This window comes from Odocoileus virginianus, chromosome 2 (genome assembly GCF_023699985.2).
Source record: "Odocoileus virginianus isolate 20LAN1187 ecotype Illinois chromosome 2, Ovbor_1.2, whole genome shotgun sequence".
NCBI classification, from domain to species: Eukaryota; Metazoa; Chordata; class Mammalia; order Artiodactyla; family Cervidae; genus Odocoileus; species Odocoileus virginianus.
In genome coordinates, this window is record NC_069675.1 from 63,735,475 (window position 1) to 63,749,726 (window position 14,252).

The window sequence follows — 14,252 nt, forward strand, 5'->3', positions numbered from 1 at the left end:
GTGTGTGTGTGTGTGTGTGTGTGTGTATACATGTGGACACACAGACCATCACCACCACTAACAATTTGAGTAAAAGCCGACTTTACAGGAAATATCATCCTAAATTGAAAGCGTCAGGGGTTCCTGGGTTCTTCCCGTTCATTAACTGATAAAGTGACAGAGCTGGGAAATGGAGGGGCAGACTCCGTCCGGAGGGGAATGCGTACGTGTGTGGTAGAACATCTGTCTAACATCATTCCACAACGCTCAGAGGAACAACTAACAGGTCTGGAAATGCAGGCCTGGGAAAACCAACAAGTTGAAGTTCAGGGCAACAGCTGATGTGTGAAAAAAATTAAGCTTAAAAGAATTTAGTTTCAAAGACTAGTGAATCTGGAGTCTTTTTTTTTTTTTTAATTATACATATGTTTCAAATACCAACATACAGAATAAGATTAATGACCCCTACCATGTATATCCATTACTGAAATTCAGAATTATCAAGATTTTATCACATTTGCTCTAATACTTTATTTTTCTTTTTTTTTGTTGAGATATTTTAAAGCCAATCCCAGACACTGTGTAACTTTATTTCTCTTACTTAAGTATGCACCTCTGAAAATATGGAGGCTTAATTTCCTAACCATATGCCTGATTACATCTATGAAACTAATTAATAATTTATGAGTATCCTTTGTCCTCCATCCATAATCTAATTGCCTCCATTTTTAAATAGAATCTTTTTATCAGATTGTACAGTATGAGAAGAGCCGAGTCACTGGAAAAGACCCTGATGCTGGGAAAGATTGAGGGCAGGAGAAGGGGTGACAAAGGACGAGATAGTTGGATGGTATCACCGACTGAATGGGTATGAATTTGAGCAAGCTCTGGGAGATTGTGAAGGATAGGCAATCCATGGGGGTCTCGAAGAGTTGGACATGACTTAATGACTGAACAACAACAGTAAGAGAAACATATTATGTCTTGTAAGCGAGGCCCATCCCACTGCAAAAACCGTTCATTGTTAACACTCTTAATAGAACTGTAAAAAGTAAATAGTGACTGTTAAAAGTCACTATTCCCAAGGAGCATAGAGGGCCCCTAGAAACAGACTGGAGTGACATCTGTAGGCTAGTTAATGGCTTGTAGCATCATCAGGGCCCAGTGTTTGATTATCAGGGCATGGCCCTGGCTGGGTCCCTACTGTGAGTTACTGGAGCCACAGAATTTATTTGGGCTTATAGAATGCAAACAGTTCAAGCATTCTAATGCATTACTTATTTATGAATGCCAATGACTAAGCAGAACCCCTTGCCTAGAACACATGACTGACTTCGACAGTGGAAGGGTCGATACTAATGAGTACATCTGACTGTGCTAATGTTCCACTGGTCCTAATGATGCAGAGTGCTTCCTTCCGTTCATGTCTGGGGAGCCAGGTAGCTTGGATACAGTGAAGGGGCCACAGTGTGTACTCCAGGGTGCGTGTGCCACTCGGCTGCCAAATCTCCTCTTCACCATAAGCTGAGGAAGAGGCAGCCTTGAGCAGTGTTTATTCGGAAGCGCTCACAATTCTGTGCGCTTCTTGTTTTTATGCTTGGCTTCCTGTTATGCAAAGATCGGCTGAAGGGGCCAGTGAACTGTTGCAACGGATGGAGACACACACCCACAAGAGGTGACAACTCTGTGCATTCCCAAGAGACACACAAGTTCCAGAATGTGCACACCAGAGGGGTGGCCCTGGAGAGGCAGCCTAGGTCGGGTGAATTCAAAGTGTAGACCTTGAAAGCCTAAAGACCCTGGCTCTCTTCTTTGTAACCTATGGAGACCACATTCTTACTTTTTCCTACAAAAGGTGTAGCTGTGTGTGCTAAGCTCCTTTGCAAGGCAGAGTTTGCTTTTTTAGATTGAAAGGCTCACTTGTCAAACAATGAATGTCTCTGAGCTATAGAACACTGGAGCATTAAACCTGCTCAGTTCCTGGGTCTGGAGGCAGGTATTCAAGGAACACCTTTAGATATTTCTTTGAATTCTATCTTGTTTGTCTCAAGGCCAGTGTCCTGGGTAGGCCCATGTGACTTCATTCTGGGTGCACAGAGCTGTCCTCAGTCTTACATCTCATTACCTTTTGCAAGGGTGGGGGTGGAGCAAAGATTTTTCAAGCCAAAGTTAAAAATGAGACTGAGAATTTATGACAAAATTCCAGCAGAGTAATCACAGGATAAATGTATTCTAAAGTCTAAATGCCAGGTTTTGAAAGTGGAAAGGTTTTTTAATTTCCTCACCTCCCTGAATAGTGGGTGTTTCAAAATAGAGGTCAGTTTGCCTTGGAGAAGGAAAAGAGGAGAAGGGGAGAAAAAGTGGGCCTGGAGGTTCTGAAGTTAAAAGACTTCATTTTTTTTCTAGTAAAGCTGCCTTCCCACAATCTGTTAACTGGATAGCTGAGGGTCTGCGTGTGTGGTGGGGTGGACAGTGTGTGGGTGGGTGTGTGACTGTGTGTGAGTGTGGATGGATGTGTGAGTTTAGGTGTGAGTGAGGGGGAGTATATGTGTGTGGGTGGGTGTAAGTGTGTGTGTGTACATGCGCGAATGTGTGTGGCTATGTATGAGTGTGGAAGGGGTGGGTGTGAGTGTGTGGGTGTGTGTTGAGGGGTGTGTGCACAAATGTGTGTGGCTATAGATGAGTGTGCAGGGGGTGACTGTGAGTGTGTGGGGGTGTGCAGGGGGGTGTGGATGTGTGTGGGTGTATATGAGTGTGTGGGGGTGCGTGCAGGGTGTATGGAGGGTCTAAGCACTGGTTGTAATAACCCCTAGTGACCATCTCCAGGGGGGCAGCCATGAGGGGCTACTGTTTCCCATGGCTCCCAGGGTTGCCCCCTCAGCCACGTGGGGGATCTGCTGTGAGCTGCCTTATGGGCTGAGTGCTGGGGCCCCTGGGGTTGGTTCCAAGTTCTTACCTCCCAGGTCTCAGCCCCCCTGGGCTCTGCCCAGGTCTCCTCAAAGGAGCTTGTGCAGAGAGCCTGTGAGATGCAGCAGGACTGCCTAATATGTCCGTTTTCCTGTCGGGGTGTCAGCACTGCCTTGGTGCTGGGCGGCAGTTTCAGTGCTACTCTTCCCCATCGCTCTTTCATCAAGGCCTGCGGAGCCCTGCAGAGCTTATGTTGGACGGAAAAAGCAGCACAGAGTGGTTTACACATAACATTGCAGCAAAACGGGTGGAGGCCAAGGCAGGTGTCTCCCACGATGGGCGGGGAACGGTCTCCTCTTCACTTCCCTCTGACTGTCTAGCTCTGTGAATTTTTACACACAATTCCCAGTCCCGGTGTCTCTCTTTACCACTAGGATATGTGCCTCCCTGGGGCTCTTAGGTGGTGCTAGTGGTAGAGAACCCGCCTGTCGATGCTGGAGACTTAAGAGACGCAGGTTCAATCCCTGGGTCAGGAAGATCCCCTGGAGAAGGAAATGGCAACCCACTCCAGTGTTCTTGCCTGGGGAAATCCCATGGACAGAGGAGCCTGGCGGGCTACAGTCCATGGGGTTGCAAAGAGTCGGACACGACACAAACAACTTAGCACACAGCACATGTGCCTCTATGGACTGTGTGCCTAGGGATGGATTTGGGGCTTTGAAATTAGATTTCTTGCTGTGTACCTGGGCCAGTCGCTTCATTTCTCTGAGCTCTGGTTCCTGGTCTGTAAAATATAGAGCTTTCCGTGAAGACACAGGGTGAGCATTCAGCCACAATGGACTTGGCCCTGAGAGTGTGCCTGCTTGGTGGCTGGCACAGCTAAGACCTCACTAAATACAGCACTGTTTGTGTGGATCTTCTATATCAGGGATTCCATCTTCCCTGGCTGCTCTGCTTGCGTGGGCACAAGTAAACATATCTAGAAATCCCACAAATATGTAGATCAGCCAACGTTGGTTGCAAATATATACAACGTCTGGTGGTGACTCACATTTCTCACTAAAATATTTATTTTATTCACTCAAGAAATATTTAGTGAGGACCTTTAGTTGACCAAATGCTTTTCTAGGAAGTGTGGTTAGATTGGTGAAAAAAAACATAAAAATCCCTGTTTCTGGGAACATACTTTCTCATGCCTGAACTTCTGTCTTTTCATACTTTATGGTTTGTGATCGATAATGAATCCCTTTTTTTATACAAGAGGAATATGAGAGGGCTCTGGTCCACCAACAACTAGGTCAGAGTGGAGTCAACTATAGACATCAGGGTGCAGCAGAATGTATTTTTGTGCGCCAGGCTGCATAGCAAATGTTTGAAGCCTCATAAGTCTCCAGTTCACTAATTTAGAGGGTTTCCTCCATATTTTAAACTCTGCACATTACCTTGCACCATGCTCTGCACATAGGAAATGCCCAAGAAATTTTTCCAGTTGGTTAATTTAAAAGGATATAAGTTTCTTTGTTAAAGAGAACATATTCTATGAATCTTCTGCCTGTGTGCGGGCTTAGTTGCTCAGTCCTGTCTGACTCATTGTGAAACTCTTTCAACTGTAGCCTGCCAGGCTCCTCTGTCCATGAGATTTTTTTCAGGCAAGAATACTGGAATGGGTTGCTATTTCCTCCCCTGGAGTTCTTCTGGACCCAGGGATCAAACCCCCGCTTCCTGTGTCTCCTGCATTGTAGGTGGATTCTTTACCTGCTGAGCCTTATGCAACAGTATTTTCTCTCCTAACACACACACACACACACACACACACACACACACACACACACTTTCTTCCTCTCTCTTTGTTCCTTCCAATTAACTTTTCTGATTCAGACACAGTGAGGGTGCTCCTTCATGATACCAAATGAGTAAGACATGGTCCTTGTCTCAAGAACTGCTTCATAGCTCTAGCACCTGCAGACATGCAATAAAAAGCACAAAGATAATTATTCCTTACTACTGAGCCATAAAAAGGAAAGAAAATAATACAATTTGAAGCAACATGGATGCAACTAGAGGTTATCATACTAAGTGAAGTAAGTCAGAAAGAGAAAGACAAATAATATATGATATCACTTATATGTGGGATCTAAAATATGGCAGAAATGAAACCATCTGCAAAATAGGAGCAGACTCACAGACATAGAGAACACACTTGTGATTGCCAAGGGGATAGTGGGGGAAGGAGATGGATGGACTGGGAGTTTGGGGTTAATAGATAAAAACTATTAAATATAGGATGGATAAATAAGGTCCTCCTGTATAGCACAGGGAACTATATCCAACATCCTGTTATAAACCATAAAGAAAAAGGAAAGAATATGAAAAGGAATGTGGACACATGAGTCCCTGGTGGCTCAGTTGGTAAAGAATCTGCCTGCAATGCAGGAGGCCGGGCTCAGTTCCTGGGTCGGGAAGATCCCCTGGAGAAAGGAATGGCAACCCACTCCAGTATTCTTCTTGGAGAATTCCATGGACAGAGGAGCCTGGCGGTTACTGTCCATCGAGTCACGAAGAGTCAGACATGACTGAGTGACTAACACATACACACAGACATACATGCAAGTCACTTTTTTGTACAATGGTAATTAACACAACATTATAATTCAACTAGGCTTCAATAAAAACATAAATTAAAAAGAGATAGTTATTCCCAAGCCATGGGGCCTTTGCTCACCTACGCAGCCAAATATGCCTTTCTGAAAGAGAATACTGAGATCAGAAGCTCAAACACTTCTTTATAAAAGACCTCTTGCTTTTGAACAGTACTTGTATCTTTAAGGGTCCTCTAACAGAACACAGATGTTTGTGTAAGTGTGCAGTCAAGAGTCTTGGCAGAAAGTGATCAGGGCTGAAACCCAGCCAGTGCTCCTCTTATGAAGCTGTTACCTGGCAAGTCGCTACATCCATCCCTCCAGGGGAACTATCCGCTCCTCCAGGACAGCTCCTGGCCCAGGGGTGTGAGATGGGCCAATACTGGCCCTGGATCTTTGCTTAGCATGGAATGACAGCCTCTCCTTTCACATCCCTTCCAGGCAGCAACCCCTGCTCCATCGCTAAACTCTTGGGGAGAGTGGATTTTCTTGCTGTACCTACTTTCTTCCACACTTAACACCTAGTGCAAGCTCTCTGTAAGGAGAAGGAGAACAGTAACCTTTTCTGCCTTGTTAGATACAACCTAGATGGTTGATCTCCAGTGCCCTGATTTAAAAATGTTTCCCTCAATTCTAGTATCCCCTGGGCTCAACCTTTTCTTTGATTTCTGAACATCTGTTATGTTACTTTCCAGATAGGAGATCCTCACATCCTGCTTTTCACTTGCACCTCTTTTCCCCCAGTAACCTCTTTCTGAACACACAGGCCTCAGCTGTGAAAACAAGAATTCTGGGGAAGTCAAAACCTCTCAGTTCAGTTCAGTTCAGTCGCTCAGTCGTGTCCGACTCTTTGCGACCCCATGAACCGCAGCACGCTAGGCCTCCCTGTCCATCACCAACTGCCTGAGTCTACCCAAACCCATGTCCGTTGAGCTGGTGATGCCATCCAACCATCTCATCCTCTGTCATCCCCTTCTCCTCCTGCCTTCATTCTTTCCCAGATTCAGGGTCTTTTCTAACAAATCAGCTCTTCGCATCAGGTGGCCAAAGTATTGGAGTTTCAGCTTCAATATCAGTCCTTCCAATGAACACCCAAGACAGATCTCCTTTAGGATGGACTGGTTGGATCTCCTTGCAGTCCAAGGGACTCTCAAGAGTCTTCTCCAACACCACAGTTCAAAAGCATCAATTCTTTGGCGTTCAGCTTTCTTTATAGTCCAACTCTCACATCCATACATGATTACTGGAAAAACCATAGCCTTGACTAGATGGACCTTTGTTGACAAAGTAATGTCTCTGCTTTTTAATATGGTTGGTCATAACTTTCCTTCCAAAGAGTAAGTGTCTTTTAATTTCATGGCTGCAACCACCAGCCCACCCTTATACCCAGGACAGGACCTTCTTGCCCATTCCCACCGACCATGCTCTCTGCTTCTTTCCCTGCTTCTACAAAAGGGCCTCAGAGGTCTATGAGCTCTCTGGAGGCAGGGTTGTGTCTGGCTGATCTTAGATTCCAGATCCAGTTGTTGTTCCCAGTTTGTGCCAAGTGCTTGGCCAATATGCATAGAATGAATGGATGGAGAAGGCCCCCTCACTTGAGCCACTCAAACCCCAAACCTCACACCCACCTCCTGTTCAGCCAGGTGTGGGCCTCCAGTGATCCACCTCACCACTGCCTCTCCTATGCTCTCTGTTCCCCTGACATCATTCTAATTCAGACCTCTGGATTTGTACCCAGAATATTGTACATTGTCCAGTTAGTTTTCCCCTTTTCCTTTCCTCCTTTCCTTTTACTTCATTCATCTCTTTCCTTCCATCACTTCTATATTTTCTCTCATTTAATATATAATCAAATCTATACTATGATAGTAATGCAAACAATTATGACCTCCATTTAATGCCCATGTTTTAAGAGGCAGACATAGACTGACACCTGTCCTCTTAGAGTTCAGGTAGAGAGCGAAGACAAAATAAGAAAAGGACCAGAAGGCATGATAACTGTTTTGAAGGACATGTATTCCCAGCTAAGAGGGACCAGCGCCCAGGGCTTGACTCAGTCTGCCTGGGCTGAAAAGGCTTCTTGTGGGAGGTGTGGCCAGAAGTCTTAAAGGATGAACAAGAACATTCCAAGAGGTCCAACTTGGGGTGGCTAAGGATGGGGGGGAGAATATTCCAGCAGAGAGACTAGAATATTGTCATGGATAAAGTTCAGGATGGGTATGGAAGAAGAGCAGGAAACACAGTAGGAGAAGCACAAAGGATTCTGAATCCCATGGTAGGTAGTTTAGTCTTCATCTTTTGGAATAAAGATGTTGGAGGGTCACTGAAGGTTTCCAGGTCAAAGAGTAACATGGTTAGACTTGTGTTTCAGAAGAACTGTGTCATAAACAATGTTATCAGTGGGTTAGAGGTGAGATTGGTGGGAGGGAGACAGGTCAGGCAACTATTGCAGAAATCCAGGGAGAGGATAAATGGGCCCAAAAAACCAGTGGGGGTAAAGAGGAGGGATCAGAGAGAAAGAAAGCTGTTGATTGTGAGGATGTAGGAATGGTGCAGCCTTCTGGATTGGCTGGTTGACTAGGAAGAGGTCAGTCACAACAAACCATAGAAAAGCAGGTTTGAATGTGTCTGTTGCACAAGCCCAAAGAATGGGTGGGAGATGGGGGAGGAAGTGGTAAGTTCAACTAACAACACATGACCTTGAGATCTTCACGGTGGTACATGTGGGCAGTTGGGTAGATGAGTCCACAGCTCAGGAAAGGGTGTCTGGGGGCTGGCCATGTAAATTCTACTCCCTTTTCAAATTTATTTAAACAAGGTTCCCAGACTAATGCACTGCTCAGATCAACATATTGAGAAAATATCTTCAGAGAGTTCTGGCTTTGACTGAACTATTCCCATCTCACTCACATGTTCACAGCTTCTAAAAGAGAATCTAAACTGATGCAGAGTTGAGAGAAGTTGGCAGAAACATCTGTGAAGTAGACCTTAAAAGATTTTGTGATTGATTATCTGGAGGGAGAGGGGTCAGAAGATGAGAAGATAAAGAAAGGAAGTGATAATGCCTCCCCAGCTGACTTCTCTGTTTAAACTTCCTCCTTTAATTTTTTCTCATTCCAATTTGGGGCAAAAAACAGCTAACTTCTACTGCAGAAACCTCATCACTGAGAATGTGGAACTTCTTCTGTGTCTTTTTTTCTATGTCTCATCTCGCCTTCCCTCATCTGCAGACTAGAGTGCAGCCTAATCAGTTCAATTAAATCACTTGACTATTTTATCACAGACCTCTCTTGCTCAGGTAGGTGAGATGGCTCCCTCTAACCTCTCAGATCAAGGCTGAACTTCTAACTCTGCCATCAGAAGCCACTTTTTCTCTGGACCCTCCAGTTTGGTTTCTCTATTGATAAAATGATAGTCCCACTTTTATGGCCTGTTTCATTTCATGTTTAAAGTGCCAACCAATAGAACTTCCTGTGATGATGGAAATACTCTATGTTGTCTATTACTAGCCATGAGCCTCAAGGGCTATTGAGCACTTGAGATGTGGCTGGTGTGAAGAAGGCACTGAATTTAATTTATTTTAATTCATTTTGATGTATGTAGCCAGTCATAGCAAGTGGTTACTATATTATTGGACAGTGCAGGTCTTGGGGCCTATTCTTTCTTTATCTATGAGAGTAAGGGTAGGTTTCCCACACCCCTAGAGTGTTCCGTAAACTTTTAACAACTGCCTTCCAACTGCCCACCTTGCCTCACTGGCCACTCGCCACCCCCTCTCCAGCCCACAATCCAGCTCAGACTTCCTGCCCAAAGGGCTGGGAGCATGCACTAGTATGTGATGACTGGCTTACAAGCAAAGCTTATCACACTTATTATTTTCATTATGAGAAATAGCCCCCATAAATAGTAACAGATTTCTTTGTTTACTTTATTCAGGAACAAGTCACACCCACAGAAAAGAGAGACTGTTCAAAGGAAAAAAATCAGGAAATGTAGTCAAAACCAAGTCCAACTTGGGGCCCATCAGGCTTTCTTCTCTGGTATTTGACTCATGATAAGCAGGCTGGCTGAGGGGCCTTACTGCGGGCCGAGGTGGGAGACAGCTCTGATATAGGACAGAAGGAGCCCCGGCTTCTTTACTGTCTCATCAGAAACTTTGCTATCATCTCCCCAGTGTTCGGGCCTGATTCTAGCAGTGGGAATTTGTTCTGAACCATCTGTACTCATGGCCCAGTGCCCCAAGACACATCACATTTGATGGACGTATGGGTGAATGGGATCATTTCTGAAATATAACAGATGGTCAGCCAAGGCCTAGATGCCACACATGCGGACAAAGTGGTCACCTACTTGTCACCAGGACATCAAGACCCCTCTTAACCAAGTCTGAGGATGTAAGATTCATATATCTACTCCTCCTTTGCCAGGCCATTCTGTAATGCACAGATGCTTCTAGGGGGAGGTGTGGAGCTTCATATGTTTGTTTCTGTTACTGCTGTTTTTGCCACTTTTGTTGTTGTTCAGTCGCTCAGTCGTGTCCGGCTCTTTGTAACCCCATGGACGGCGGCACACCAGGTTTCCGTGTCCTTCACCATCTCCCGCAGTTGGCTCAAACTCATGTCCATTGAGTTAATGATGCCATCCAATCATTTCATCCTCTGTCACTCCCTTCTCCCTTCTGCCCTCAATCTTTCCCAGCATCAGGGTCTTTTCCAATGAATCAGCTCTTTGCATCACATGGCTGAAGTGTTAGAGCTTCAGCATCAGTTCTTCCAATGATTATTCAGGGTTGATTTCCTTTAGGATTGACTGGTTTGATCTCCTTGCAGTTCGAGGGATTCTCAAGAGTCTTCTCCAGCACCACAGTTTGAAAGCATCAATTCTTTAGCGCTCAGCCTTCTTTATGGTCCAACTCTCACAGTTTTTACCGCTACAGAGCATGAAAACTTTCCCAGCATCTGAATTCTTCTTCACTGAGTTGGTTCTCTTCAGTCTCCAGTGTTTTGGGGGGTCCTGCTCCCCTTCTACTTCTTCAGTGCTTCTGGAGTCTTCTGGTTTCTCCTATCTCCTAGAGGAGTTCTAACAGTTTCTGTGGATCTCTTGGGGGGCGGAGTGTAGCCTGAGTCTGGGGAGACTGGAGTCTTCAGAACCATCACATGGCACCCACCTGATTCCCTCCTCTCCTGCACAGGCTGCCTTTGGCGGCATCACCCTAGAAGCCATATGAAGGTTTCTCATTAAGCACTTGCTGGGAGGGATGCCATCCCTCCCAAGACTGGTGCTGCTTCAGCTGAATGATCACATAGGTTCCATTGAGCTGGGCTACACAGAGGCTGTTGAGGTGAGAGAAGATCTCTGTGCATCTGTCAGAATCCCTCACTCTTCAGTCTTCTTCCAAAATTCTGAATGCAAACCATTCTTTCCACTTCTGCCCTCTTTCTAGTATAAATATGAGTCTTTCCAAGTGACAGTCTCTGGCCTAGAGAGACACTTCTTCAAATTCCCTCCTCCCCACGGTATTCCTACCCCAAACCCTCCTCTGGTTCCTTCAGATCATTGAAACAGCCTTAGAGCAAGTGATCAGCCCCAGAGTAGCTGTTCTTTGAGTTACAAATGGAAGACCTTGAAGACAGCAGTAAACGGGAGAGCAAGATCTAAGATAAAATCCTTAACTGGCATGCCAGGACCCATGGATATAAAGCAAATGCATTGCTATCATGCTGCTGAATTGTCATCAGAATGTCAAGTTACTTTTTACTACAATGGGGCACTTTTATGATGGCTGTGCAAAGGAGGTTGAATTAAGTATGTCTTGTGTCCTGGTGTACAACATAGGCTGACCTCTCCAGTCCCTGGTGAGAGGAAAGGGATGGTGCTGCAAGCTGCACCTTGGGAATGCCAGTATGTGACAGGAACGCAGACCCTTTGTGGGGTCAAGGAAGCCTAGTTAGGGAAGAGTCCATCTCAGACAGCAATACAGGATGAAACATATAAGTAGGGTGATAACTCTGGATCCAATTAGAGTCAGTGGAAGAAAGACTGTAATGCCATATACAATTCTGGTATTTGAAAGCATATCGTGAACAGAAATACAGAATGAAAAACCAACAGGTCTATAAAAAGATTTGAAAAAGGAATCAAAAGCCATGAGAGAAGTTGTTGCTTCAATGCACTGAAGGTGGGAATGAAGGAAGAAGGAAGGTTTGATGATGGAGCAACATTTTGAAACTAACAGGGAAGTTTAGGAGATCCTCAACAGTGATCTCCATCTTCAAAGTAGGAAGTAAAGTCATCTGTTGATAAAAATAATGAGTGACATTTGTTCACCTTGGACGAGGGACTGTGTGCAAAGTGGTTTATATATATATATATAAATTCATTTAGTCTCCACAGCAATTCCATAGAATAGGGGCTATGATGATCTTAGTTTAACAAGTGAGGAAACGGGCTCAGAGAAGTTGCCTGATGTATGCAGGCTGAAAGATCCAAGAAAGGAAAAACTGGTCTTTAACCAGGTGGGATGAGATGGGCTGAGAGAGGAACTGGCTTAGTTCAGCTACATCGTGAACGTTCTGGGGACTGACAAAAGCTGGATAAAGCGATTATAAGATGGAGACTTCCTCCAGCAAGGAGGAGACTGCAGACACAGGAGACTGATGGGTATGGAGTTTGCTCAGCACAAGGTTGAGGAGACAGGGACCTCAACCTTGGTTTTAAGGGCACTGTTGAACCAGCTGGGAAAGAAGGAAGGGCAGAAACAGAGAAGGGACATGCTGACCTGTGGGGGACCCCAGGTTGGCTGATCGATTGCTGTGGAAAGGAGGGAAGAGGAGAGTTATCCTCAGTGGGCATTACCATGGAGACAAGCTGTGGTCACCTGGACCTAATCTGATGACATGCAGAGCTGTTGTGTGAAAACAAAAAGAAACTACACAGTGCAGCGGGGTGAAGGGTCTGGATTCAAATTCTGCTTCTGTGTCCTGTTGGCAGACTCATGTTCCTTTCAAATGCTTGTATGCTGTCAGCCACGCGGGAGGGGCACCCCAACAGAAAGGGTAATGGGAAGGCAGCCACAGGGAGGTCCTTGGTCCCGCAGAAAGGGCTGTGAACACGCCCAGTGGGCAGGGGGACAGAAAGTACTTGACGACCCTGGGCAGAAGGATTTGGGAGGTGCCGGCATCCTGCATGGTGGCTGTAAGGTCAGGGGTGAGGGGCTTTCGGGCGCAGCCGGGGCAGGGCAGAACCAGACAGTGAGATTGGGGAACACAGCAAGTCCTTCTGTGGAAGAAGTCAGGCAGCTTCTGACTGCTCTGCAGCTGCGTGGGACTCACCCTGAACCCTGAGAGCAAGAGGCACTATTTTCTCCCCTCTCTTGTCAGATATTGACTCCCACGCAGGAAAAAGGAAGCACCTTTTGTCAGATGCTGCGGCCACTTCCTCTTCAGACGGCTCCAGCCAATCTCTGGCTTTGTAGAAGGAGGGAGCGGACTCCAGCTGCCGGACCTTGCGGGTGGAGAGCCCCAGGGCCGGCGCTGGTGGGAGTGGGCCCCTCCGCTGGTTCGCTGGGTCCCGGGGCATCCTCTCTGCAGCAGATCTGGACCCCTAAGCCCGGCCTGGCTGGGGCCCAGTGCCTCCCGGGCCCTCCCTGCACACTGCTCACAGTCCAGGTCAGCCCGCCTGTCTGTCCCTCTCTACAGCTCGGTCAAGGAGCGTGATGACCGGAGAGCAGATGGCGGCCTTTCACCCTGCATCCACCCCCAACCCGCTGGAAAGACCCATCAAGATGGGCTGGCTGAAGAAGCAGAGGTCCATCGTGAAAAACTGGCAACAGAGGTACTTCGTGCTGAGGGCGCAGCAGCTCTGTTACTACAAGGACGAGGAGGACGTAAAGCCGCAGGTACCAACCAGGCTATCGGCCCTGCTTCCTACAGCGGTCCCCTCCCGGGCGTGGGAGGCGGGTAGAGCGCCGCAGAGTCCTGTAAACTCACAGGGGGCTTCTCACTGGGATAACATCCTGTCCATTCCAAAGGACTTCTCTCTGCCTTTCTCCCCCTTGTCAAGATAATATAAACTGGGCTTCAGAGATGACAGGGTGATGATCCCCCACGGAGCCCCAAGATGATCACTGGGGCTCTTCCTAAACACAGCACTAAGTCAAGCCTGGCAGCTATGGCCTTTTCTTTTTAACTTTTTATTTTGTATTGGGGTATAGCCGATTAACAATGCTGTGATAGTTTTAGGTGAACAGCGAAGGGGACTCCGTGACGGCGTGGTCTTGATGGGGATGCAGAGCACAAGGGCTCAGGGAGAGTTGATTTGGGTTCAGGAAAATTGGTCTGAGATTTTGATTTATTTGTCTGTTCATTCAGTATTTGTTGAGCATCTACTTTGCACCAGGCACTGTTCTGGGAAATTGAAATCACCCCAGTGAGTAAAACAGATTAAAAAAACCAAAACCCTGCCATGTGAAACTTAGAAGATGGGGTGGGGAAGACAGAAAATAAACATAATCATTAAGAAAAGTATGTGGTTTGTTAGAAAATGACTATTTCTATGAGGAAAAGATAGAGTGGGCTAGGGAGATTGGTCATTTGAGGGAGGTGGTACTATTTCAAGAAGGGTGGTCAGAATGATTTCATGAAGAGGGAGACATCTGAGCAAAGATTAAGGAGGAGTGGTAATTGGCCAAGCAGATCTCTGGGGAAATAGCACTCCAGGTGGCAGAGA

General features: G+C 46.3%; 1 protein-coding gene across 4 annotated transcripts in view; it reads left to right on the forward strand.

Moving 5' to 3' along the window:
- Positions 1-14,252, forward strand: part of ARHGAP25 (Rho GTPase activating protein 25) — an 88,441-nt gene that overhangs the window by 28,517 nt on the left and 45,672 nt on the right. For 3 of the 4 annotated variants that reach the window (XM_020878591.2, XM_070480450.1, XM_070480439.1), the window contains one exon: positions 13,223-13,422. The exons of the other annotated variant lie outside the window; for it this stretch is intronic. In XM_020878591.2, the coding sequence (XP_020734250.1) occupies positions 13,223-13,422 (200 nt within the window). The remainder of the gene's footprint in view (positions 1-13,222; positions 13,423-14,252) is intronic. 4 annotated transcript variants of the gene reach the window in all.